Below are 27,753 nucleotides of genomic sequence, written 5' to 3'. Positions count from 1 at the left end.
ATTCACTTGAAATATACCCCACCTGATTTTATATACCTCTAAAAGGTCACCCCTTTGCCTCCTACACTCCAGGGAGAAAGGTCTCAGCCTATCCCGCCTCCTCTTATAACTCAATCCCTCAGGTGTCAGTAACATGATTGCGAGTGTTTTCTGTTGCATTTCTAACTTAATGACATCCTTCACATAGTTGGGTGACTAGGTGTGGTCTCACCAACGTCTTTTACAGCTGCGACATGGCGGCCTGACTCCTGTACTCACTGCCCTGACCGATGAAGGCTAGTATGTCACACCTCTTCTTCACCTCCCCATCTATCTGTGTATCCACTTTCACACAACTATGCATCTGTATCTCAAGGTCTCTTTATTCTGCAACAATCTCCAATGTGTTTAGAATGAAGATTGAGATGTTTCTGGACATTCAGGGATTTGGGGGACAGGGCTGAGGTAGATCATCGTGACCTTGATGAATGTTGGACCTGGCTGGAGAGTCCGCTCACCCACTGCTGCTCCTATTTACGACATTCACAAGTGACCAGAGAGGGAAGTGCAGTTATTCGAGCTGTACAGCACAGAAACTGGTACTCGGGACCACTTTGTCCATGCTGGCCAAGCTAGCATTCTGGGCTGGACACCTCTGCTCAGTTTGCCTAAACCTATCTGACCTCCCGGTTGCTAAACATTTTAACTCTCCCTCCCATTCCTCTCGCTGTCAGAGTGAGGCCCAGTGCAAATGGGAGGAACAGCACCTCATATTTCGCTTGGGCAGCTTACACCCCAGCATTACGAACATTGACTTCTCTAACTTCAAGTAACCCTTGCTTTCCCTCTCTCTCCATCCCTCCCCCTTCCTAGTTTAACACCAATTTTAGTGTCACCTTGATTAGATGCTCTGTATGCTCCATTGTCACCTTCTCCGAGGAAACAATGATCTATTCAACATTTTCCTTGAACTTAATCTTCTTTGATGTCTCATTTACACACCTTATCCTTCCTTATCTCTGTGTCTCCCTATCCTCTGACTTTAGGTCTGAAGAAGGGTCTCGACCCTAAACGTCACCCATTCCTTCTATCTAGATTTGCTGCCTGTCCCGATGAGTTACTCCAGCATTTTGTGTCTATCTTTAGCATTCTGGGCTAGACCCATTTGCCTGCATTTGGCCCATAGCCCTCTAAACCTATCCACATATCTGTCCAAGTGTCTTTTAAAAGTCGTAATTGTTCTGGTTCTGGTAACATTCATGCGAGTCTTTTCTGCAGCCTTTCCAACTTCATGGAATATGACAACTTCATATATCCTTGGTATATCCATAAATCATAGGAGTAGAATTAGGCAATTTGGCCCATTGAGTCTATTGAGTCGGCCCATTGAGTCAATCATGGCTGATCTATCTCTCGCAACCCTATTCTCCTGCCTTCTCCCCATAACCCCTTGACACCCGTACTAATCAAGAATCTGTTCAAACTTTGCTTTAAAAGTACCCAAGACTTGGCCTCCACAGCCATCTGTGGCAATAGATTCCACGGATTCACCACCCTCTGGGTAAATAAATTGCTCCTCATCTCCTTTGATTCCTTCTAATCGCTGTCTCCAAGGTTTCTCTGAGCTCGTTCCAGATATGGACTACCCTATGAGTGAAAAGGTACCCCTGAAGTGCGGTGCTGGCTCGAAGGGCCGAATGGCCTCCTCCTGCACCTGTTTTCTTTGTTTTCTATGAAGTCTCTTTAATCTCTCCTCTCACCTTAGGTCTGTGCCCTCTAGCTTTAGGGGCTCTATCCATGCCCCACATGATCTTGTGCACCTCAGTCGAGGAGGGTCCAAAGCTGTGGCGGTTGAGTCACCATTGTGCATGGTGCTGAGCCCCTTGCCGCTAAGACTGACAGTCCGGTGGTCTTGTTCCTCCAGGAGGTCCGCTCACCGTGACCGACGCCAACCTTTGCCTAGGACGCCTGCTGCCGGATTACTTCCCCAAAATCTTTGGCGCCACGGAGGACCAGCCGCTGTGGAGGGAAGGGACCCTTAGAGGCTTCCAGAAGATGGTGGACCAGGTCAATGACTTCCTGTCCAGCCAATCACAGCGTGCCCAGGACAAGGGCCCCAGCCAATCGCAGATGTCTTTGGAAGAGATTGCCCTGGGCTTCATCCAGGTGGCCAATGAGTCGATGTGCCGACCAATCAGAGCTCTTACTCAGGTACTTTGTGAGACCGCTGGTTGGAGCTGGTACAGACACACAAACTAGGACCCAGGGTGCTGGAGTAAAGGGCCTGTCCCACTTTCACGACTTAATTCAAAACCTCTGCCGAGTTTAAAGGACCTAAAAATAAAAATCAAGATCGTGGTAATCTACAAACTCCTACGACCTTCCACGACTATGTTCACGAACTCCTACGAGTATATCTACGAATTCCCACGACTATTTCGATGCCCTCCTTACGAGTAAAAATTTGCAATTTCTTTCATCCCGACCATTTTTTTACTTGTGGACATTTTTTATCGGGCTGGAAATAACATCCTGACTTACATAATGCCACGAGTACCTACGGCTGGCATAACGGGCCGCTACGATATATCTACGAACTCCTACGATATATCTACAAACTCCTACGACCTCCTACGGACTCGTTAGGAAAATTCTGCGAGTTTGAATCAAGGGGAAAACTCGGGAGAATTTGTGAATAACTCGTGAAAGTGGGACAGGCCATTAACTCAGCAGGTCAGGCAGCATGTCATGGAGAGGGACGTTTCGTGTTGTGACCCTTCTACAGACAAATTGTCGGGGAAGGGAGGGGGAGAAAGAAATCTGGGAGAGTGGAGAGGCAGGACAAAGCGACGTATCTACGTCTATAGGCACCTGGTTTTATATACACTGCTTCATCCGGGCCAGGTGTTTTGGCCGAGGAGAACACATACACGCGATTCAACGTTAGAAAGGGTGCAGAAGAGACTCACCAGGATCTTACCTGGGCTTGTGGGGAGGGCATTGAGTACAAAAGTTGAGACATCATGATGCAGCTGTAGAAGTCGTTGGTGAAACCACACTTGGAGTCCCTTGTGGAGGTCTGGTTGACCAGCTATAGGAAGGATATCATTAGGTTGGAAAGGGTGCAGAAGAGATTCACCAAGATGTTACCTGGGCTTGAGTTATAGGGAGTGGTTGGACAGGCTGGGACTTTTTCTTGGAGGCTGTAGGGTGACTTTATTGAGGTGTACAGGTCAAGAGGGGCATGGATAAAGTGAATGCTCACAGTCTTTTTCCCCAGGATAGAGACTTCTAAAACTAGAGGGTACAGGCTAAAGGTGAGAGGGGAGAGACTTCAGAGGGACCTCAAGGACAACCTTTTCACTCCGAGGGTTAGTCTGCATCTGGAATGAGCTGCCAGAGAAAGTTACAATGATGATGTTTGGATAGATATATGGATAGGAAGGGTTGTGAGGGATATGGGCCAAAGGCAGTCAAATGGAACTAGCCCAGAATGGTTGGCACGGACAAGGTGGGCCGAAGGGCCTGTTTCCATGCTGTATAGCTCCATGACAATCTCCAAGCGGTCCGCTGTATGTCTTGGGGTAGAGGGCAGATGTAGGGAGAGGTAGGTGGTGGCAAGAGGAGTGGAAGATAGGGCAGGATGGAGGAAAGGGGAGAGGGTGAGATGGACGGAGAGTAGTTTTTAATTTATTGTCACCAGTACCGAGGTACAGTGAAAAACTTTTTATTACATACTAACCTGCCAGCGGCAAGATAATACATGAATATAACCAAACTGTTCATAGTGTACAGATACATGATAAAGGGAATAACGTTTAGTGCAAGATAAAGTCCAATCAAAGATAGTCTGAGGGTCTCCAATGAGGTTGATGGTGGCTCAGGACCGTTCTCTAGTTGGTGATAGGATGGTTCAGTTGCCTGATAATAGCTGGGAACAAACTGTCCCTGAATCTGAAGGTGTGCTCCTGTACCTCAGTACCTCTTGACCGATGGGAGAGGGGAGATGAGGAAGTGACCGGGGTGAGACTGGGCATGAATTATGTTTGCGGCCTTGTCGAGGCAGCGTGAAGTCTGGAGGGAGACAATGGGAGGGAGGTTGGTTTGCGTGATGGTCTGGGCTGCGTCCACAATTCTTTTGCAATTTCTTGCCATCTTGGGTGGAGCTGTTCCCAAATCGTGCTGTGTTGAGAGTGGAATGTGGGCTGGTGGAGTTGGCTGAGGCAGAGCAGAGCGAGGTGGAGTGGGACATCGACCCAGCTCCCAGCGCTGCTGACAGGGTCTATCTACCCCCAGCCCCATTTTGTTACATGAGCCAACACAAGACCCTGTGCTTCCTGCTCTCCCACCACAGGCCAAGGGTCACGACACCTCGCGCCACGTGCTGGCCTGCTTTGGGGGTGCCGGAGGGCAGCATGCCTGTGCCATCGCCCGCTCCCTCGGGATGAAAACCGTCTTCATTCACAGGTAGGTACACGGCCCAAAAGTCCTCAATAAGAGGATGCATGGACACCAACCCATGTCCTCCAGAAATCCTGCCTGACCCACTGACTTACTGTGTCCGTTTTGTAAACCACCATCTTCAGTTCTATTTCCTTCGCTCCATAGATGCTGCTGCACCCGCTGAGTTTCTCCAGCATTTTTGTGTACCTTCGATCTTCCAGCATCTGCAGTTCCTTCTTGAACATCTTCAGTTCCTTGTTTCTTCAAATATCTTCCACACTGACGGCCAGTCACTCTCAGCATAGTTTCCTTCCTATGTCCCTCTCACTGTCCCTGTTACATTCACCATCTCTCCTGACTAGTCTCATTGTCTGTTTTTCACTGTCTTTCTGTGGCACTTTGTGATTTGATATTTTTGTAATCTCATTCCCCCTCTCTGTTCTCCTTACGAGTCCTCCTCTCACTTTGCCCCTTTCTTTCCATCGTCTGCACCTCCCTCTCTCATCTCCATCTTTCACATTGCCCCTCTCACTCACCCCATCTTGCCCTCTCTCCCACTTTCTTCTCCCACACACCTCGCTGCCTCTCTCTCAACAGCCCTCCATCTCACACACTCTCTCTCGCCCTCCTCCTTTCCCCTCACCCCCACCTTTCCATCCTGCACCTCACTCTCTCTCCCCACCTTCCTCTCCCTCACCTCTCCCTCTTTCCTCCCACCTCCCTCCCTCTCTCCCCCACTCCCTCCCCACTCCCTACCCCCACCTCACTGCCCCTCCCCTTGCCTTGTTCCCACTTCCTCTACTTCACTTCCTCTCTTCCCAATCACTTACTCTCTCCCCCCACGCACATCACTCCCCTATCTCCCCCTCCATCCGTCTCCCCTTAACATTTCTCCCTCCCTACATACTTGCTCCCCCTCTCTCCCCTCACCTTGTGCCCCCCATGTCCCTTCTCTCCCCCCAACTCACTGCCTCCCCCATCCTCCTTCGAACTCGATCCCTCTCTGTCCCCCACTTCACCCTCCCCCTCCCCTCCCCCTTCCTCACTGCCCTTCATTCGTCCTCTCTCCCCCCCCCCCCCATCCACTGCTGGAAACAAAGGAGAACCTGGTATGGGGGGGAAGGGGGGGGAACAAAGGGGACCATTGGGGAATAAATGAAATATTTTGTAACTGTCTGTGCCCTATATATGCCGACTCTTTGCATATTTGTGTATGCAATATAAAGAATTTCACTGTGACATGTCGCATGTGGCAGTAAAGATTCATTCATTCATCGTTTCTGTCCTCCCAGGTTTGGTGGGGTGCTGTCCGCCTACGGGCTGGCACTGGCTGACGTGGTGGATGAATCGCAGGAGCCCTGCTCGGCGATGTACGGAGCGGCCTCGTTCCCGCTGCTGGACCAGCGGATCACCGCGCTGGAGGAGCAGTGCGTGGACGCGCTGCTCGCCCAGGGATTTCATAGGTACCCGCGCGTGTCTGTGTATGTGTGTGTGCTGCCAAGTCACAGCAGAGATTGATAGCTTCTTGATTAACAAAAGCATCTAAGGTGACAGGGAAAGGGCAAGAGAATTTGGTTGAGAGGGAAAGATAGATCAGCTATGATCGAATGGCATAGTGGATTTGATGGGCCGAATGGCCTAATTCTGTTTTACGACTTGCTTGTTTAGAATCAGGATACACTTACCCACAGAGAGTAGTGGAGAGGGTGTTTTTCAGGCTGGAGACTGTGACCAGTGGTGTTCCACACGGAGGTAGACAAAAATGCTGGAGAAACTCAGCGGGTGCAGCAGCATCTATGGAGCGAGGGAAATAGGCAACGTTTCGGGCCGAAACCCTTCTTCAGACGGATTAGTCCTGGGACATGTATAGGGAGGGAGGTGGGGAGGAAGAGGGAGTGAGGTGAGAGATCAGAGGGGAGCTGGGGAGAGAATATGATATATATATATCACAAACAATAGTGGTCCCAGAACTAATCCCTGTGGAACACCACTGGCCACAGTCTCCAGCCTGGGTATGTTAATGCCGAACCAGCAGTACAGCACAGGAACAGGCCTTTGGTCCACAATGTCTATGCCGAACTTGATGCCAAGACCAACTCTTATCTGCCTGCATGTGATCCATGCCCCTCCATTCCCTGCATATCCATGTGCCGATCTAAAAGTACCTTAAACACCACTATTGCTTCTGCCCCCTCCACCACCCCTGGCAGCACGTTCCAGGCACCCGCCACCCTCTGTGTAAAATGTTTGCCCCGCACGTCTCCTTTAAACGTCGCCCCTCTCCTTGTCACCGAGCCTGCCATTCCCTCCTGCAGCCTGGTGAGTGGATGGTGAAGCACCTCGCCGCACCAATGGCGTGTTGTTGATTGCAGGTCGCAGATCGGGACGGAGGCCTTCCTGCACATGCGGTACGAGCGCACAGACTGCGCCCTCATGTGCTCCGCCAGCGGGCACCCGGCACGCCAGGACACTGACTCCAGTCGGCATGGAGACTTCCGAACTGCCTTCACCAGCAGGTCAGCAAACTCCGGCCCGTCCAGCACCCTCTTACTCGCTGCACCATGGCGAGCTGGTGGGGGGGGGGGGAGGCAGAGAGGAGTTTAGGGGCCGGTGTGTTGGGCAGGTACAGGGAGGGGGGGGGGAGGTATGTGGGGAGGGATGGGGGGGGTCTGTGGGCAGGGTCTAGGTTAGTCAAGGAGGGGGGTCTGGGCAGGTCGGGGGGGAGGTCTGGGAAGGGAGGGGGGGTTCTGTGATACGGGACAGGGTCTGGGCAGGGACAGAGGGGTCTGTGGGCAGGGACTGGGGGGGTCTGTCTGTGGGCAGGGACAGGGTCGTTGGTCAAGGACAGGTGGGTCTATGGGCAGGGACAGGGCGGTGGGTTGGGCAGTGCCCCTCTGTACCAGTGCTACCCGGCGAGGTGGACAAGGGAAGAACAAGGGGCAGTGCCCGGCTGATCAGGCTTTGTGCCCGGCTGACCAGGCTGTGTGCTGGGTTGCAGGTATCTGAAGGAGTTTGGCTTTGTTATCCCGGACCGGCCCATCATGGTGGACGACATCCGTGTGCGAGGCTGCGGCAGGTCCGGCATCAGCTCCCAGCACAGCACCAGGCCGAACGTCTGCACACCCAAAGTGGAGACGGTACGTAGGGGGCGGTATTGTTTCCACACCCTGCACAGCCCACTGACCCCCTGCCCTGCGAGCTCCCCAGCCCACTGACCCCTGCCCAGTGACCTCTGCCCAGCATCCAGCCCACTGACCCCCGTCGTATGACCCCTGCCCACTGACCCACTGACCCAATAGACAATAGCTAGCACCGCCATTCAATGTGATCATGGCTGATCATCCCCAATCAGCACCCCGTTGCTGCCTTCTCCCCATAATCTCCTGACTCCGCTATCTTTAAGAGCCCTATCTAGCCCTCCCTTGAAAGTATCCAGAGAACCGGCCTCCACCGTCCTCTGAGGCAGAGAATTCCACAGACTCACCACTCTCTGTGAGAAAAAGCATTTCCTCATCTCGGTTCTAAATGGCTTATCCCTTATTCTTAAATAACTTAAATAACTGACCACTGCCCAGTGCCCCACTGACTCCTGCCCAGTGCCCCACTACCCACTGCCCCCTGCCCACTGTCCCCCCCCCACTGAAGGGTTTGGAGAGATATGGGCCAAATGCAGGCAGATGTAGATGGGGCATCTTGGTCGGCATGGAGGAGTTGGGGTGAAGGGCCTGTTTCTATGCTGTGTGACTCTGACCCAGAGAAGGTTGCGGGATGTATAGAGGGGGTTTAGCAGAATGAAGTCTGGATTAGCTACAGGGTGAAGTTGGACAGATTGTTTTCTCTGGAGTGCAGGGAGGCCTGACGTGTGGAAAATGATGTGAGGCATAGATAGGGTAGATAGTCAGAACCTTTTTCCCAGGATGGAAATGCCAAATACTAGAGGGCATAACTTTAGGAGGGGCAAAGTTTAAAGAAAATGTGCGGAATATGGATTATGTGCAGGCATACAATGGATGTTCTTGGCATGTTATTAGTTACAGACATAGTGGGCTGTAGAGCCTGATCCTGTGGTGCACTGTCCTATGTTGACATTAAGTACATCAATTCTGAAAGCTCTTTGATTTGAGGACTCTGGGGAACTTACACAGAAGAGTGGTGAGTCTTCTTTGGTACGGTGGTGCAGCGGTAGAGTTGCTGCCTTATAGCGTCAGGGTTTGATCCTGACTGTGGGTGCTGTCTATATAGAGTTTGTACGTTCTCCCCGTGACCTGCATGGGTTTTCACCGGGTGCTCCAGTTTCCTTGCACACTCCAGAGACATGCAGGTCCAGGGGCGGAAAACCCGGGGGGGCCAGAGGGGACACGTCCCCCCCCCATGTTTTGAATGGTGGGGGACATCCCTCCAAGTTTTTGTGTTCCCGATTTTAAAATCGCCGTTTTTAGCTTTGGATTGAGCCTCCGAAGCCTCGCGCGTGTGTGTGAGTGTGCGCATGCGCGCGTGGCCGCCAAAAAATTGTGTCCCCCGTCCCCTCCATGTTTTGATAGTCAGTTCCGTTCCTGTGCAGGTCTGTAGATGAATTGGCTTTGACAAAATTGTGCCTAGTGTTTAGGATAGCACTAGTGTACGAGGATCGTTGGTCAGCGTGGATGCGGTGGGCCGAAGGGCCTGTTTCTACTCTGTATCTCTATACTAAACTAAACTGAATTTTGGGCAGATCAGACATGGGCATGTTGAATGGTGGGGCAGTATGTGACCGGCTCCAGCTACTCTTCACTTGATGTGATCAAAGCTTTCTCATTTCCTAATTCGTCGACAGCAGGTGAAATGTTACTTTGACGACGGTTACCTGGATACAGCGGTGTACCTCCTGGAGGAGCTCTCATGTGATCACACCATCGCCGGGCCTGCGATCATCATTGATAAAAACAGGTGGGCAGAGAAGGTTTGCACCTTCTGTCAAGCCTGTCTGTGAAACCGCTCCAATGCTGCTGTACAAGTCCCTGGTGAGACCACATGGGGTAGCTGGTAGAGCCGGCGTCGACCCTGACCTCGGGTGCTGTCTGTGTGGAGTTTGCATGTTCTCCCCGTGACCGTGTGGGTTTCCTCTGGGTGCACCACCTTCCCAAAAAATGTGCGGATTTGCGTGGCTTCCAGTTGAATAGTGCAGGAGCTTATCCATTTGGAGCACATGTACTTGTCTTTAAAACTGCCAGAACAAGTGGATGGTGGCGCAGCTGGTAAAGCTCTGCCTCACAGCGCCAGAGACCCAGATTCGATCCTGTCCTCTGGCACTGGCTGTGTGGAGTTTGTACATTCTCCCTATGACCGCGTGGGTTTCCTCTGGGTGCTCCAGCTTCCACCCACATCCCAAAGACGCATGGGTTTGTCGGTCAGTTGCCCCTAGTGTGTAGGGAGTGGTTGAGTAAGTGGGAGAACTAGTGTGGACGGGTGATCTCTGGTCAGTGTCCACTCAGTGGGCCGAAGGGCCTGTTTCCATGCTGTATCGCGAAACTAAACTAAACTGTTCAAGGCTAAAGTAGACAGATGTGTCATCTGCAGAGTTCTGAGGATGGCAAGACATGGGACTGAGGCCCAGATGATATGAACCAGGATTGTTTGCGACTTTAAAGGTACATTGTTAATGGCTTGTCCTCTTGCTTTCCTGCCCTGCCCTAGCACGATCCTGATTGAGCCAGACTGTACAGCTGCCATCACCGAGCATGGCAACGTCAGGATCACCGTGGGCAAGGGGAAGGTGCGAGCTATTGGCTCGGAACTCAATACAGTCCAGCTCTCCATCTTCTCCCACCGCTTCATGAGCATCGCAGGTACGGCACTGGGGGGGGGGGGGGGGGGGGGGGGGTGAGGGAGCGCCACACTGGGGGAGGGCACGGGGGGGGGGTGTGGGAAAGCCACACTGTGGGAGGGGGGGGGGGTGAGGGAATGCCACATTGGGGGGGGGCGGTGAGGGAGCGTTGTGAGGAGGGGGGGTGAGGGATTGCCACACTGGGGGAGGGGAGGGTACTGGGGGAGCACCACATTGTTTTTCCAAAACTACCCGGGCGCGGGCGTAAGCCTGGAAAAGGGGCAGGCAAGGGAGTGCCGCACTGGGCGAGGGGCAGTGAGGGGCGAGGTTAATGGTCCAGTACTGTTGGATTGAGCTCTCACAGTCACGCTCCTCTCTGTGCCACGCTCCCTCCCACAGAGCAGATGGGGCGTATCCTGCAGCGCACCGCCATCTCCACCAACATCAAGGAGCGGCTGGACTTCTCGTGCGCTCTGTTCGGCCAGGACGGGGGGCTGGTGTCCAATGCCCCCCACATCCCCGTGCACCTGGGGGCCATGCAGGAGACGGTGCAATTCCAGGTAAGGTGGGTGCTCTCCCACGCACCATCCAGCCCCGTCCACCGCGATTACATTACTTTAGTTTGGTTTAGTATTTTTCACGTGTACGTGAAAAGCTTTTGTTGCGTGCTATCCAGTCAGCAGAAAGACAATACATGATTACAATCAAGCCGTCCACAGTGTACAGACACAGGATAATAAGAATAACGTTTTGTGCAAGATAAAGTCCGATTAAAGATAGTACGAGGGTCTTGAGGTAGATAGTAGCGCAGCACTGTTCTCTGGTTGTGGTAGGATGATTCAGTTGCCTGACAACTGCTGGGAAGAAACTGTCCCTGAATCTGGAGGTGTGCGTTTTCACACTTGTGCACCTATTGCCAGGTGGGAGAGGGGAAAAGAAGGAGTGGCCAGGGTGCGATTCCTCCTTGATTATGCCGCTGGCCTTGTGGTGGGCATCCGCAGCGCTCTCTCACCTCTCCTCTCTCCTGTATCCTTGGATGGGGAGAAGAGACAAGCCTGTCTGTTCCGACGCAGCTGTACAAGTCCGTGGTGAGACCACATGGAGTAGCGGGCGGCACAGTGGCGCAGCTGGTAGAGCTGTTGCCTCACAGGGCCGGAGACCCGTGGTCGACCCTAACCTCGGGTGCTGTCTATGTGGAGTTTGCATGTTCTCCCTGTGACTTCATGGGTTTTCTCCGGGTGCTCCGGTCTCCTCCCACATCTCAAAGACGTGCGGTTTGTAGGTCAATTGGCTTCTGTAAATTGCTCTGATTGTGTAGTGAGTGGATGAGAAAGTGGGAATACATAGAACTAGTGTGAAGGGGTGATCGATGGTCAGTGTGGGCCGAAGTGCCTGTTTCCATACTGTGTCTCTAAACAAAAGTATACTATTCTGTGCAGTTCTGGTCACCCAGTTATTTGAAGGATGTCATTTAGTTGAAAAGGGTGCAGAAGAGATTCACCATGATATTGCGGGCTTGAGTTATAGGGAGAGGTTGGATAGGCTGGGACTTATTTTCTTTGACGCATAGTCCAAGGAGTGGTGTCCTTATTGAGGTGTCCAAGATTATAGAGACATATAAAATTATAAAAGGACTGGACAAGCTAGATGCAGGAAAAAAATTCCCAATGTTGGGCGAGTCCAGAACCAGGGGCCACAGTCTTAGAATAAAGGGGAGGCGATTTAAGACTGAGGTGAGAAAAAACTTTTTCACCCAGAGAGTTGTGAATTTGTGGCATTCCCTGCCACAGAGGGCAGTGGAGGCCAAATCACTGGATGGATTTAAGAGAGAGTTAGATAGAGCTCTAGGGGCTAGTGGAGTCAAGGGATATGGGGAGAAGGCAGGCACGGGTTATTGATTGGAGACGATCAGCCATGATCGCAATGAATGGCGGTGCAGGCTCGAAGGGCCGAATGGCCTCCTCCTGCACCTATTTTTTATGATTCTATGTTTCTATGATCACGAGGGGCATGGATAAAGTCAATGCTCATACTCTTTCTCCCAGGGTAGAGGATTTTGCCCACAATTTCTGTGCCGAGCATGATGCTGAACATGAGTTAAACTAATCCCCTCTGCCTGCACGTGATTTATATCCTTCCATACCCCGCATATCCTTGTGCCTGTAAAAGCTTCTTAAACTCCACTAGTCTATCTGCTTGTACCATCACCCGATGGCAGCACCTTTCAGGTACCAACTATTTTCTGTGTAAAAAAAAAACTTGCCCCACACATCCCCTCTGACGTTAAAGTCTGGGAAAAAGTTTCTGACTGACTACCCTATCTGTACCTCTCATAAATGTATATACTTCTATCCGGTCTCCCCTCAACCTCCAACGCTCCAGAGAAAATCCATCCACAGATGATAGATAATACTTTCTAATCCTGGTAAACCTCTTCCACACCCTCCACATCCTTCCTGGAATTGGACGGCCGCAACTGTGCACAATACTCCACATGCGGCCTCGCCAACGTTTTCTAAAGTGCTCGAGGATCTCAGCAGGCCCGGCGGTATCTGAAGCAGGGTCTCCACACAGATGCTGCCTGACCTGCTGAGTTCCTCCAGCACTGTGAGTTTTGTTGCATACTCCACCATCTGGAGTCTCTCGTGTCTCCAGTGGTTCTGGCCAGTGCCAGGGAAGGAAGCTGCCAAGTGGTTCTTGGATTTGGTTCGATTCCCGAGTTGGACTCTTCTTTCCCCAACAGATGAGGCACTTGGGCACCGAGCTGAAAGAGAACGACGTGATCCTCAGCAACCATCCCAGCGCAGGGGGAAGCCATCTCCCCGACCTCACTGTCATCACGCCGGTAAGGAACCTCAACAGCCATGGTCTCCACTCTCCCCTTTGACCCCTTTGTCTGTGGAATTCTCTGCCTCTGAGGGCGGTGGAGGCCGGTTCTCTGGATGCTTTCAAGAGAGCTAGACAGGGCTTTTAAAAATACCGGAGTCACGGGATATGGGGAGAAGGCAGAAACGGGGTACTGATTGTGGATGATCAGCCATGATCACATTGAATGGCGGTGCTGGCTCGAAGGGCCGAATGACCTACTCCTGCACCTATTTTTGTATATTGACCCCCCTCCCCCATCTCTGTGACTCTTTTATAAAGCACGTTACCTGGTGGTTATCACATTATGATGTATAACCTCCCTGCATTAACCACCGTGCCGCTCCTCTCCTGCATTTGATAACTACAAGTGTCTTTGCCAGGGGTGTTAGAGGCGTTGGCGACGTACAGGATCGTTCTCGCTTCGCACACAGTGACTCCCGGTGCTTTTTGTCCCACCCAGGTGTTCCGAAAGGAGGTTGCCCGCCCGGTGTTCTTTGTGGCGAGCCGAGGGCATCACGCCGACATTGGGGGCATCACGCCGGGCTCCATGCCTCCTCACTCCAAATCCCTGCAGGAGGAAGGGGCTGTCTTCATCTCCTTCAAGCTGGTGAAGGATGGGGTCTTCCAGGAGGAGGGTGAGTAAGGTGGGGAGCGATGGGGTTTACCACTCGGTCAGCTCCTTCTACTCACCGCCTAACCTCAGCGGGTGGGGGTGAGGGCCAGAGAGTCAATGTCATCACCCTTTGGTCCTCCAAAATCCTCCAGTCAGTGTGGCTGTCCCTAAAAATAGAAGATAAACGTTGTCACATCTCCCTTGCACATCGGATGCTCCAGAGAAAACAATCCAACCTCTCCCTGTAGGTTCAGGTTTATTATTGTCACATGTACTGAATTACAGGGAAAAGCATTCTATACAATCAAATCAGATAATACTACACATAAATACCATCAGGCCAACTTAAATACAATAGGTTGAGCAAAGGGGAAGATACAGAGTGCAGAATATAGTTCTCAGCACTGCAGCGCACCAGTTCCACATTCAAAGTCCCGTGTCTGCAATGGAGTAGAGGCGAATCAGCCTCTAATCGGGACAGCATCCTGGTGAACACTGGTTGTGCAGCTTTGCTCTGGGCTCCCCACCATCACCCCCTCTCCCAGCCCCAGAGGAGCTGCTTTACCACTAATGGCCGTGCCACTCTCTGCAGCACCCTTCCTGCAACCGCACTGCAGAACGCCGGCCCTGCAGCCTTCTCTCACCAGATGTTTGTGTCTGTGCCAGCTGTCACACAGGCTCTCATGGCTCCAGCGCAGGTGCCAGGCAGCAGCGGCACACGCAACCTGCACGACAACCTGTCCGACCTGCGGGCACAGGTGGCGGCCAACCAGAAGGGCATCCAGCTGGTCAATGAACTGATCGACGAGTATGGGCTGGAGGTGGTCCAGGCCTACATGGCCCACATTCAGGTAGGCAGCTGCGGGCCTACAGTGTGGGTGGTCCAGGCTTAGTGTGGGTGGTCCTGGCCTACAGTGTGGGTGGTCCAGGCCTAGTGTGGGTGTGGGTGGTCCAGGCCTACAGTGTGGGTGGTCCAGGCCTAGTGTGGGTGTGGGTGGTCCAGGCTTAGTGTGGGTGGTCCAGGCTTAGTGTGGGTGGTCCAGGCCTACAGTGTGGGTGGTCCAGGCCTAGTGTGGGTGTGGGTGGTCCAGGCTTAGTGTGGGTGGTCCAGGCTTAGTGTGGGTGGTCCAGGCCTACAGTGTGGGTGGTCCAGGCCTAGTGTGGGTGTGGGTGGTCCAGGCCTAGTGTGGGTGGTCCAGGCTTAGTGTGGGTGTGGGTGGTCCAGGCTTAGTGTGGGTGGTCCAGGCTTAGTGTGGGTGGTCCAGGCCTACAGTGTGGGTGGTCCAGCCCTAGTGTGGGTGGTCTAGGCCAGGCTCCAAAGCCTCCACATCTTCTTGTAATGGGGCGACCAAACTGCACACAATTTATAAACTAAATATGACATTGGCACATATGCTAAATGCTTACTTCATGTTTTTACCTGTTAATCTGGCAGGTCAACGCGGAGATAGCGGTGAAAGAGATGCTGAGGGAGTTTGCCCGGAGATGTGGGCAGAGCGTGGGGCAGCTGGAGGTGTGTGCCGAGGACTTCATGGATGACGGGACGCCCATCAGGCTGAGAGTGAACATCGACCAGGCACAGGTGAGCTCGGCTGGTCTGCTTAACCTTGGGTCTCCTTTCACTGGCTGGGATCAGGTGTGCTCAGGAAAGGTTGGGTGGGCACAGGTGTGCTGCACGCCTGTCTAGTTTAGTTTAGAGATAGGTTCATAAGGTTCATTTATTATCACATACACCAATTGGTGTAGTGAAATTCAAGTTGCCATTTCAGCACATTAATAAGAATACAACATAACATTATAAAGAAAAATTTAACATAAAACATAAAAACATCCCCCCATAATGGATCCCACTGTGAGGGAAGGCACAAAGTCCAGTCCCCATCCCCTTGTTCACCCATATCGGGCCTATTGAGGCCTCAGCAGTCGCCGCTACGAGGCCCGATGTTTCAGTCATCCTTACCGGAGACTGCGGCTTCCGAAGCCGACAGGCCGCGCTGGACAGAGCTCCACCACTGGCGATCTCAGCGAAAGATCCCAGGCTCCGCGATGTTTAAGGTCAGCGCCGCCGCCCGCAGCTCCACGATGATCATCGGCGGTCTCAGCTCACCGGAGCTCCAGCACGGAGACCTGGGCAAGGCATTGCCCGTTCTGCTCCGCGATAGCACTCCAGCGCTGTGCCGCCGCCGAAGCCGTGGTTCTGGCCGGTCCCCTCAGGAAACACCGCTCCAGACCCCAATGGTAGGCCGCGAGGACGGGTCGAAGTTGCTGCTCGGAGGAAAGCTGCCTCTCCGACCAGGGATGGACTAAGAAATACAGTTTCCCCCTCCCCCCCCCCCCCCCCCCCCCCCCACACATAAAAAGAATAGACCACCAAACAAAACACTTTTTAACATACTAAAAATAAATAAAATATACAGCATGGGAACAGTCCCTTCGGCCCACCGAGTCCCCGCTAACCAGTGATCCTAGTACACTAGCACTAATCTACACACCAGGGGCAATTTACTGAGGCCAACGATTCTATAAACCTGTACGTCTTTGGTGTCTTGGAGGAAACCGGAGCACCCGGATAAAACCCACGAGGAGAATGTACAAACAGGGAATGTCTCTCAGATCCCTTTAGTCTGTTCCTTCTTATTGTAAACCCTTACTCTCTAGTTTGTGACTTCCCTCCACTGGCAGTTCTATAAAATCACCCCTCAGCCTCCTTTACTCCAGGGAAAACAGTCCCAGCCTATCCAGCCTCTCCAACTCAAGCCCTCGAGTCCTGGTAACATCCTGGTGAATCTCATCTACACCCTTTCCAACTTAATGACAATTTTCTCACACAGTGGTGGGTATACGGAACGAGCTGCCAGAGGAGGTGGTTGAGGCAGGCACTATAACAACATTTAAAAGACACTTGGACAGGTACATGGATAGGAAAGGTTCAGAGGGATATGGGCCACACGCAGACAGCTGGGACTCGCATAGATGGGGCATCTTGGTCGGCGTGGGCACGATAGGCCAAAGGGCCTGTTTCCACGCTGTGTAAGTATGACTATCATTTCCCATTTCCCTCCCCCTCTCCCCCTCCCTCTCACTCTCCCTTCCCTCTCCCTCTCCTCCTCCTCCCTTCCTCCTCCCTCTCCCCTCCCTCTCTTTCTCCATCTCTCTCTCCATCTCTCTTTCCACCTCTCTCTCCATCTCTCTCTCCATCTCTCTCTCTCTCTCTCTCTCACTCTCGCATTCTCTCTCTCCCTGTCACTTTCTCACTTGCTCCACCTCTCAATTTCCCGCTCTCCATCTCCCACTCTCTTTACTTCACTTTCTCGTTCTCCCTCTCCATCCTCGCCCACCTCTCCCCCACCCCCCCACCCATCCCCCTTTTCCCCTCCTGCAGGGGTCGGCCGTGTTTGATTTCACGGACACCGGACCGGAGGTGTATGGGAACTGCAATGCCCCTCGAGCCATCACGCTCTCCGCCCTCATCTACTGCCTGAGGTGCATGGTGGGACAGGAAATACCCCTCAACCAGGCGAGTGTCCGAGAACGGAGGGGAGATTGGGGAGAGAGACTGGGGATAGAGGGAGAGACTGGGGATAGAGGGAGGGGACAGAACTGGGAGTGAACGGGGAGAGCTGGGGAGAATGCGGAGAGCGAATGGGGGAGAGGAGGTAGAATAGGGTGAGTGTATGGGCAGAGGGAAGAGTGCATGGGTAGAGGACGGGACGAGGGGAGAGAGCAGAGAGAGTGACCAGGGAGTGAATGGGGGAAGAATAGGATGAGTGTATGGGGAGAGGGAAGAGTGCATGGGGAGAGGACGGGATGAGGGGAGAGAACAAGGAGATTGAATGGGGAAGCAGGGAGAGGGGTGGACGGGAAGAGGACGGGTTGTGGGACGAGATGGTTACTGTTTACCCCCTGTGCCTGGTGCAGGGCTGTCTGTCGCTAGAGAGGGTGGGGAGAGGACGGGCTGTGGGGAGAGTGAAGAGGACGTTGCTGTATTTACTCCCTTTGCCCGGTGCAGGGTTGCCTGGCCCCGGTGAGGGTGGTGCTGCCGAAGGGGAGTATCTTGGACCCGGCGGCGGAGGCGGCGGTGGTTGGCGGCAATGTGCTGACGTCCCAGCGTATAGTGGATGTTATATTCAAGGCCTTCCGGGTGTGCGCCGCCTCCCAGGTAACCCGAACACCCCGATCAACCCCGTCCAACCCGCGTGGAGCCCGTCCTCTGTCTCCGACCCGACCCACCGTGTGGTGCAGCAGAGGGAACACAGGGAGGGCAGCAGGTCGGCATCAGTCCAGATAAGATGGGAATCGGATATTCACCCATCTATCCCACCTATGCCCTCTACCCTGGGGAAAAAGCCTCTCAGCCTCTGCACCCTCGAGATACAACGCAGAAACAGGCCCTTCGGCCCAGCGAGTCCGCACCAACCAGCGATCACCCTGCACACTAGCGTTATCCTAAACACTTTTTACAATTTACGATTTACAATGTTACCGAAGCCAATTAACCTGCACGTCTTTGGAGTGTGGGAGGAAACTGGAGCACCCAGATGAAGGGAGACGGTACAAACTCCGTACAGATATCACTCTTAGTCAGGATCAAACCCGGGTCTCTGGCACTGTGAGGCAGCAACTCTACCACTGTGCCAGCCCATCCTATTCCCCTGAGTTTACACACCTCTATAGGATTACCCCTCAGCCTATACTTGTCTCAACTACCACCTCTGGCAACTTGTTCCATATACCCACCCTCTGTGTGAACATATTGCCCCTCGGGTTCCTATAATATATTTGCCCTCTCACCTTTAACCTATATTCCCTACTGATTCCCCTACTCTGGGTTAAAGACTGTGCATTCATCCTACTTATGCCCCTCATGGTTTTATACACCTCTATAAGATCACTCCCTCAGCCTCCTGCACTCCAAGGAATAAAGTCCTGGCCAGCCCAGTCTCCCTGTAGCTCAGGCCCTTGAGTCCGGGCAACATCCTTGTAAATCTTCTCTGCACTCTCTGCACTCTCTGCACCCACACTGCCCTATCTTTAAGAGCCCTATCTAACTCTCTCTTGAAAGTATCCAGAGAACCGGCCTCCACCGAGGCAGAGAATTCCACAGACTCACAACTCTCTATGTGAAAAAAATGTTTCGTCATCTCCGTTCTAAATGGCTTACCCCTTATTTTTTAACTGTGGCTCCTGGTTCTGGACTCCTCCAACATCGGGAACATGTTTCCTGCCTCTAGCGTGTCCAAACCCTTAATAATCTTAGATGTTTCAATAAGATCACTTCTCATTCTTCTAAATTCCAGAGTATACAAGCCCAGCCGCTCCATTCTTTCAGCATATGACAATCCCGCCATCTCGGAAATTAACCTTGTGACCCTACGCTGCACTCCTTCAATAGCAAGAATGTCCTTTCTCAAATTTGGAGACCAAAACTGCACGCAATACTCCAGCTGTGGTCTCACTAGGGCCCTGTACAACTGCAGAAGGACCTATTTGCTCCTATACTCAACTCCTCTTGTCATGAAGGCCAACTTGAAGGCTTTATTCACTGCCTGCTGTACCTGCATGCTTACTTTCAGTGGCTGATGAACAAGGACCCCCGGGCCCCATTGTACTTCCCCTTTTCCCAACTTGACACGTTAGATAATAATCTGAGTTCCTGCACTTGGAGTTCATTAGCGAGGCAGTGTACTGCTTCATTCCAATTCAATGAAAGCACAATAAAGGTGTAAGCACTTTCTCGCTGAACTCATGGAAGTGAAAGCTGAGCCTGTTTCCAGATAAACCCCTTGAGGCCTTCTGTATGTCTGGTGAACGTGTCTTGTGGATTAGGAGCCCAGCGTGCCCCTGCCCCCTCCTCCTACACTTAACCCTGACTGCAGCCCCTCCTTCTCCCCTGCTCCTGCCCCCCTACCCTGCCACTCCCCTGCCTCATCCCCTGCGCCTGTCCCTCGTCCTGCCCTTCCACATCCACCCCCCTGTTCCTGCCCTGCCTCTGTCACCCCCACCCTCTCTCCATCTCCTTTGCAGGGCTGCATGAACAACGTCACCTTTGGTAATGAGTGTGTGGGCTACTACGAGACGGTGGCGGGCGGTTCTGGAGCGGGTCCGCACTGGGAGGGGCGAGGAGGGGTACATACCCACATGACCAACACCCGGATCACCGACCCGGAGATCCTAGAGAAAAGGTATCCATCTCAACAGGGAACCAGGGGAGGCAGCGGGGAAGTAGTGATGGGACTGACTCAGGGGAAGACTCTGAGTGTTTAACTCATGATCCACCCTGGAGCCAACCTGGACCAAACCCAAACCAAGTCTGGCTCCGACTTGGAACCAGGGCCGGATTTACGTATAAGCCTCACAAGCTTAAGCTCAGGGCCTCGAGATCTAGGGGGGTCTCGGCAGGGCTGGATTTACCTATCGGCTTCATAGGCTGAAGCCTAGAGCCTCAAAATCTAGGGTTATCCAGATTAAATCCCGAGAAAAAAAAATTGGAGCGTTATCAGCGTTTCCACTTTGGCGGAAATTACCCGAAATTCTGGTTTCCGGCCCACTGGAAGTTTTGGGGGGAAAAATTGCGACAATGTCGCCTGCGTAGTTGGGAGAAGACGGTGACGCAGTAGCGACACAAAGTGATGCTGTATCTCCGCGCGTGCGTAGTGGGCCTGGGCGGGTTCAGATCGCCATTTGCACTCCACACAATCACCTCGATGCCTCATGTCTACCAAAGATTCTAGGAGCCTACTCCAGGTAAGTAGTGGAATATTGCGTTGCGGGATTGCCCGTTTCTCCGGGCGGGGGTGGGGGCTGTGGTGTCTGCAGCGCGGAGTCGGAGCCTCGCTGCTTGGGAGGGAGAGAGAGGGGGAGGGGGGGAGGGAAGGAGAGAGAGGTGGGGATGTGAGAGGGGGGTGAGGAGGGGGTTGAGACAGAGGGGGGAGAGAGGGAGGGGAGAGGGAGGGGAGGGGGAGAGAGAAGGGGGGAGAGAGAAAGGGGGAGAGAGAGATGGGGGGGGGAGAGAGAGGGAGGGGGAGAGGGAAAGGGGGATTATCTTTAGTGAGATTGCAAAATTAAGGTAGGTTTTAGAGCAATTATATTTTCTCCTCCATATGAATAATATCAAATGATTGGAACTGCTTTCTTTTCCTTGATAACAATACTGAAAAATATGTATTCCATAGTTTGCGACTCATTTTGCATCATTTTTTTAATGTGCACACACTAACACAGTCGAACAGTAACAGGCAATCAAATCAACACACAAAACATTTTCTAAAAAAGGTTTTATTTACTGCAAAAACTTACAGTATTTTATTTGGTGTTTGCATGCTCCTTTATAACATTTTACATAACATTTTACAGTACAACTTGATTATTAAAACAAGGACAGCTTCAATTCTTGATTAAAAAAAATGTATACAACAATGACCCCAATAATCCCCAATCACTCATTCCTCTTGACTCAACCAAAATTATTTCTGAAATATTGGTCATAAATTTGGTGCAAAAATGCTCCAAAATAAGGCTCAGAATGCACCAGAGAGCATCTAAAACCCCCGAGTTTGTAATCCTTCCATGCCACCCTCCTTTTTGAAAAGCTTCGTACGGGCCTGGTGTATAATATTTTTGACACTGTCATAGGCCTTTCTCACATATGCTGTCACAACGCCCTGTAGTCTCTAAACAACCCTTCAGTCATTTTCCTTGCCCTCCATTTCAGAATGATGAATAAGGACCCCCACTTGCCTTTTTCCCAACTTGACACCATTTAGATAATAATTTGCCTTCCTGTTTTTGCTACCAAAGTGGATAACCTCACATTTATCCCCATTAAACTGCATCTGCCATGCATCTACCCACTCACCCTACCTGTCCAAGTCACCCTGCATTCTCATAGCATCCTCCTCACAGTTCACACTGCCACCCGGCTTTGTGTCATCTGCAAATTTGAATCCCTTCATCCAAATCATTGATGTATATTGTAAATAGCTGCGGTCCCAGCACCGAGCTTTGCGGTACCCCACTAGTCACTGCCTGCCATTCTGAAAGGGACCCGTTAATCCCTACTCTTTGTTTCCGGTCTGCCAACCAATATTCTATCCATGTCAGCACTCTACACCCAATACCATGTGCCCTAATTTTTCCCACTAATCTCCTATGTAGGACCTTATCAAATGCTTTCTGAAAGTCCAGGTACACTACATCCACTGGCTCTCCCTTGTCCATTTTCCTAGTTACATCCTCAAAAAATGCCAGAAGATTGGTCAAGCATGATTTCCCCTTCGTAAATCCATGTTGACTCGGACCGATCCTGTTACTGCTATCCAAATGTGCCGCTATTTCACCTTTTATAATTGACTCCAGCATCTTCCCCACCACTGATGTTAGGGTAACTGGTCTATAATTCCCTGTTTTCTCTCTCCCGCCTTTCTTAAAAAGGTTAGCTACCCTCCATTCCACAGGAACTGATTTTGAATCTGTAGAACATCTGTAATGAAGACAGATCCAAAGTACCTGTTCAACTCATCTGCCATTTCCAATGTTCCCCATAATAAATTCACCTTTTTCAGTCTTCAAGGGTCCAACTTTGGTCTTAACTAATTTTTTCCTCTTCACATACCTAAAGAAGCTTTTACTATCTTCATTTATATTCTTGACAACATCTTTGACAACATCAACATTCTTGACACCATTCACACAAACTTTTAACACAGACTAAAAATTTAAAAAAGGACAAAATAAAAGCTGCCGGTGGAGGTAGTTGAAGCAGGTACTATAACTTTTAAAAGACATTTGGACAGGTACATGGATAGGAATGGTTTTGAGGGATATGGGCCAAATGCAGGCAAGTAGGACTAGCTTAGATAGGGCATCTTTGTCAGCATGGATAAGTTGGGCCGATGGGCCTGTTTCCGTGCTGTGTGACTGTGAATAGATAGATATATTTCTGCATGTCATCGGGATCTAAGCGATAAAGCAGGGATAGGGGCTGAAGGGGGGATGACCAACCACATGCATGTTGAGTGGCGGGTATTACGTTTTCTGTTGGTGGGTATCAGAATTTTGTGACAATCCCACACCCTCCAGGTTCAGGAACAGCTTCTTCTCTTGAACATTACAAACACCAAATAAACTACAAACTGCCTTGGTTGCACCAGGGACTTCAGGCTTTTGCACCAATATTGCTTTATTTTAATTTAGTCACAGTCATACAGCATGGAAACAGGCCCTTCGGCCCAACTTACCCGTGCCGACCAAGATGCCCAATTTATTGAACTTTTGTCTATCACGTTATCCAAGTGTACTGTGTTTACAAACCTGTTGTGCTGCTGCAAGTAAGAGTGTCATAGTTCGTTTTCAGTACATGATGACAATTAAACACTCCTGACTTGATATTATGATGATTTTTTTGATTTTTTTGATTTTAATTGAATTTTGTAAAGCCTTGGTGTGAGTGGGGTGGGTGGGAGTGTGATAGGGTGAGATCACATTTAGAGTATTGTGTTCAGTTTTGGTCACCATCTCATGGGAAAGATGTTGTCAAGCTGGAAAGGATATAGAGAAGATTTACAAGGATGTTGCCAGGACTCGAGGTTGATAAAGATAAAGGTTGAACAGGCTAGAACTTTATTTCTTGGAGTGCAGGAGGATGAGGGGGATCTTATAGATGTGTACAAAATCATGAGATGAATAGATTGGGTGAATGTACAATCTTTTGCCCAGAGTAGGGGACATACCGGTAAGTTTAAGGTGAGGGGGGAAAAATGTAATAGGAACCTGAGGGGTAATTTTTTTACATAAAGGGTGTGGAACGAACTGCCAGAGGAGGTGATTGAGCCTGGGACTATCCTAACTTTTAAGAAACATTTAGACAGGTACATGGCAGGCAGGTGGAACTAGTATAGATGGGGCATGTTGGTCGGTGTGGGCAAGATGGGCCCTAAGGCCTATTTCCACGCTGTATGACTATGACTCTCTATGAATGGAGATGGGGCTCTCTGCCTATGGATGGTTAGTTCAGCCACATCACCACTGTACTGTCGCCCCAAGTATGTTCCTACAGCTCCCATGAACTTTGCTGTATACGTTCCCAGGTATCCCGTGGTCCTGAAGAGATTTGAACTGAAGCCTGGATCCGGGGGTAAGGGGCGTCAGCGAGGGGGCGACGGCGTGATCCGGGAGCTGCTCTTCCGAGAGAGGGTCGTCCTCTCCGTGCTGTCAGAGCGACGAGCCTTCCGCCCATACGGACTAGACGGTAATAATGGAACGGGTCTGGGAAGGGATGGGATCAGGGTGGTCAGAGATGCTGGAGAAGGGAGGTGGGCTTGTGGGACACTTCATCAGAACATAGAACAGTGCAGACTGTGCTGGAGTAACGCAGCAGGAGAGGCAGCTTCTCTGGACAACGTGGATAGCTGAACACTTCATATTCCGCTTACAACCCAATGGCACAATTCCCAACATGGAATTCTCCAATATTAGGTAATCTCTACTATCTCTCCTCTTAATCGTCCTCTTTCCTTTTCTCCCTCTGTCCGCCGCCCTCCCTCTCCTGTACCCCACCTGGGCTTGCATCTATTTCTCCCATCCTCCCCCTTCACCTACATTCCTTCCTCTGAGCACAATTCGTACCTTTAATCCTTTTATCTCACACCTGTTTTCTTCACCTCTGGCCTACTTCCAACCCATCGGCTCATCATAACCCCCCTTCGCCTGCATCAATCTATTACCTGCCATCCTTTGTCCTGCCCCCTCTTTCTCCCAGCATTCTTCAACCTCCCTCCCCTGCAATCAGTGTGAAGAGGGGTGCTGTCTATCAACTATCCACATTCTCCACTGGTGCTGCCTGACCCGCTGTTACTTCCAGTTTGTGTGGGTGGGTCTGGGTGGGGAATTGGGTGGGTGGGTTTGTGGGGGTTTGGGTGGGTGGGTTTGTGGGGGATTGGGTGGGTGGGGTTGTGGGGGATTGGGTGGGTGGGTTTGTGGGGGATTGGGTGGGTGGGGTTGTGAGGGGTTGGGTGGGTGGGTTTATGGGGGTGGGGTTGTGGGGGTTTGGGTGGGTGGGTTTAACAGGGTGGATTTGAAGGGTTATAGGAGGGTGGGATAGCACAGCATCCTTCATCTTCCTCTCACCGCCCATGTTATGCTCCGTGTGCAGGAGGAGAGGCGGGAGCGGCAGGTCTCAACCTGCTGATCCGCCAGGATGGGAGATCAATCAACCTTGGAGCAAAGACATCGGTGGCCGTCAGCCCCGGAGTAAGTGGCCAGAGGCTGGGTCTCATCACTCAGCGAGACGAATAGAGCAGCATCAACCCCACACCAGCTCCCGGTATCACCGCACACTCACTCATCTCCCCCACACCAGCTCCCGGTTTCACCGCACACTCACTCACACCAGCACTCTCCATATCACACCTGCCACACCTCACTCCTTTTGTGTTTAGTTTAGTATAGAGATACAGCGTAGAAACAGGCCCATTGGCCCACTGAGTCCATGCTGACCAATGATTACCAGTATACTAGTAATATCCTACTCACCAGGGACAATTTACACATGTCAATTAACCGACAAACCGGCATGTTTTTGTGATGTGGGAGGAAACTGGAGCACCCGGAGAAAACCCACATGGTCACAGGGAGAACATACAAACTCCGTCCAGACAGCAACCATAGTCAGGATCGAACCCAGGCCTCTGGCACTTTAAAGCAGCAACTCTACCGCTCTGCCAATGTATCTCTCTTTGTAAACCAGGACCTGCAGTTCGTTATTTCTACACTTCCCTCCTTGTTCTCCCTTCCTTTATTTCTTTCTTCCCCAGCAGTTTTTTTCCTCTCCATCTCTGGTCTATAAAAGGTGCTGATTCTTTCTGCATTTTCTAGGACACTCTATCTCTCTCTCTACAGTCTGATTTACCAAGGAAAGGCACAAAGTGCTGGAGTAAGTCAACGGATCGCTGGAGAACAAGGCCTTCTTCAGCCTGACCTGCTTCAGCATTTTGTGTCTCTCCTTTCTCTCCCCCTTTCTTACTCAGGATACTTGCCTGTGTCTCTCTCCTCTCACCGTCTCTTGTCTTTTCTGTCTCCCTCAGCAACCACGGACTCGCTTGCCCCTCTCCTCCCCCCTCTCTGTCTCTCCCTCGCTCCTCTTCTCAGCTGTCAGACGTCCTCTCATGTCAGAGACTCGTACCATGGACTCATCATGGCCGGTTGTCAAAGAGTCATCCAGTCTAACGCCTACTCCCACTCTGGGTGTGGAGCCCTGTCCATCACAGTTTTTCACTTCGGATGTTTATATGTGATGTGTCTTCCTGTCACTCCCATCCTTTCAGGTAGTGACTTCCAAACCACACCACCTAGCTATTTGCCTCGTATCCCTCCATTTCTACTAAGTGGGGACCAGATCTGCACTCCTTTTCCAGCTCTGGTCTAACTTGTGTGTTTGTCCAGATCAGTTAGTTAATTAGCTAGTTTATATATTGTGTCATGTACAGAGATTCAGTGAAGGCTTGTTCTACACACTACCTAATCAAAGCCCACACTGCATGAGTACAATAGAGCCTCATCTGGTACAGCATCTAGAGAGTTGCCACCTTCCAGCGCCATTTTGCAACTTCTAAGTCTCTGAAAAGTCAGATCTTGGCCCAAAGAGATGTGCGACTTCTTATTTTCTAATTTGAAGGGCCGGTGTCCTGGTGGCACTGGATTGATGAAGTTGGGGTGGGCCTGGCCCAGCCCGTTGCTGTTGGCCCCTTCCACCACCGCTCCCTGCAACTGCCGCAGGCTGCACTCGATCCGCTCACTCGCCCGGCTGCTGCAGGGCCTCCCGCAGCCAGCACCACCTGACTATTCTTCTTTTCCATGCCTCAACCCATAAAGTAAAACATCACGTGTGCATTTTAACCAGTTTATTGCTCTGCCCTCCTACTTTTCAAGATCGGTGGATGTACACAACCTCTGATACTCCACACTGCTCCATATTGCCGTTTTGTTGCACTTTCCCCTATTGCATTGCCTCACATTTGTCTGGATTATATCCCATTCACTATTCTGTCCAAATGACCAACATTTTTGTTTGATTCTCCCTCTCTATTCCCCTCTCTCCCTACCTTTTATCTCCCCCCTCTTCCTCCCTCCTCCCCTTTCCCTCTTTCCAATCCTTTTCCCTCCCCTTCCCCTACCCCTTTCCCTCTCCTCCCCTCCCCCCTCTTCCCTCCCTCCTTCCCCTTCCCCCCTCTCTCCCCCTCTCTCTCTCCCCATCTCTCCCCCCACCTCTCCCCACCTTTCTTTCCCCTTTCTCTCCTTCTCCCCACTCTCTCTCCCCCACATTCTCTCCTCCCCTCGCTCCCCACCTCTTCCCACCCATCTCTCTGCACAGTAACTCACGCTCCCCTCTCGGTCTCTCCCAGGACACCTTCCAGCTGCAGACCCCCGGGGGCGGAGGCTGGGGTCCTCCTGGAGACGGGATGGAGCAGCGCGAGGTGCCGTTGGGGTGCGTGCCGGAGAGCCGCAGACCACAGGCCGGCTTTGTGGAGCGCGGCAGTGTGTTTGAGTACAGACAACTGCAGGAGTCTGTGTGACCAGCCCTCAGCTGCGGGAACCAGGGATATACGGCACAGAGGGAAGCCACAGAGGATGGAAATGGACGTTTTGTAGATGATTCCGCTTCTGTAGTTTAGTAGGGTGAACATGGCCCGATAATAATCCATGTATTATATTAACTATCATGAGGACGTATGTCTGCAACCTGTTCCACTCCCTAACCTCTTGTAGAGTGAAAAATTATTCCCTCAGCACCCCTCTAATCCGATCAATTTGTAACTACCTCCTCTTGGTATTTATCCTCTCTGCCAAGGGATATGGATAACTCCTGTTCACACATGCCTGCGGATTAATCCAGGGGTTATTATTTTATTATAATTATTACTCGGGTGCAGCAACACTTTATAATAGTAATTATTATTATTGTAATTATTTTATCCACTTCATGAATGATCCTCTTCGTCTTTCCTGTTCCGAAGAAAATATAATAAAATCCTGCCAATTTAATCCAGACAAA

The 27,753-nt window shown here is 51.4% G+C and overlaps 1 protein-coding gene across 5 annotated transcripts in view; it reads left to right on the top strand.

Moving 5' to 3' along the window:
• oplah (5-oxoprolinase, ATP-hydrolysing) overlaps positions 1-27,753 on the top strand; it is a 51,930-nt gene extending 24,177 nt beyond the window's left edge. For 4 of the 5 annotated variants that reach the window (XM_033044967.1, XM_033044957.1, XM_033044937.1 and 1 more), the window contains exons 10-27: positions 1,904-2,190; positions 4,334-4,446; positions 5,715-5,885; positions 6,795-6,938; positions 7,421-7,559; positions 9,236-9,348; positions 10,096-10,247; positions 10,625-10,785; positions 12,969-13,070; positions 13,554-13,728; positions 14,373-14,557; positions 15,142-15,288; positions 17,089-17,223; positions 17,716-17,865; positions 19,731-19,888; positions 23,792-23,952; positions 24,856-24,953; positions 27,104-27,753. In XM_033044967.1, the coding sequence (XP_032900858.1) occupies positions 1,904-2,190; positions 4,334-4,446; positions 5,715-5,885; positions 6,795-6,938; positions 7,421-7,559; positions 9,236-9,348; positions 10,096-10,247; positions 10,625-10,785; positions 12,969-13,070; positions 13,554-13,728; positions 14,373-14,557; positions 15,142-15,288; positions 17,089-17,223; positions 17,716-17,865; positions 19,731-19,888; positions 23,792-23,952; positions 24,856-24,953; positions 27,104-27,274 (2,762 nt within the window). In that variant the 3' untranslated portion in view covers positions 27,275-27,753. The remainder of the gene's footprint in view (positions 1-1,903; positions 2,191-4,333; positions 4,447-5,714; positions 5,886-6,794; positions 6,939-7,420; positions 7,560-9,235; positions 9,349-10,095; positions 10,248-10,624; positions 10,786-12,968; positions 13,071-13,553; positions 13,729-14,372; positions 14,558-15,141; positions 15,289-17,088; positions 17,224-17,715; positions 17,866-19,730; positions 19,889-23,791; positions 23,953-24,855; positions 24,954-27,103) is intronic. The other variant, XM_033044946.1, reaches the window with a different exon arrangement.

This window comes from Amblyraja radiata, chromosome 2, assembly GCF_010909765.2.
Source record: "Amblyraja radiata isolate CabotCenter1 chromosome 2, sAmbRad1.1.pri, whole genome shotgun sequence".
NCBI classification, from domain to species: Eukaryota; Metazoa; Chordata; class Chondrichthyes; order Rajiformes; family Rajidae; genus Amblyraja; species Amblyraja radiata.
The sequence above is the reverse complement of the archived record's forward strand: the minus strand, read 5'-3'. Positions and strand labels throughout refer to the sequence as shown.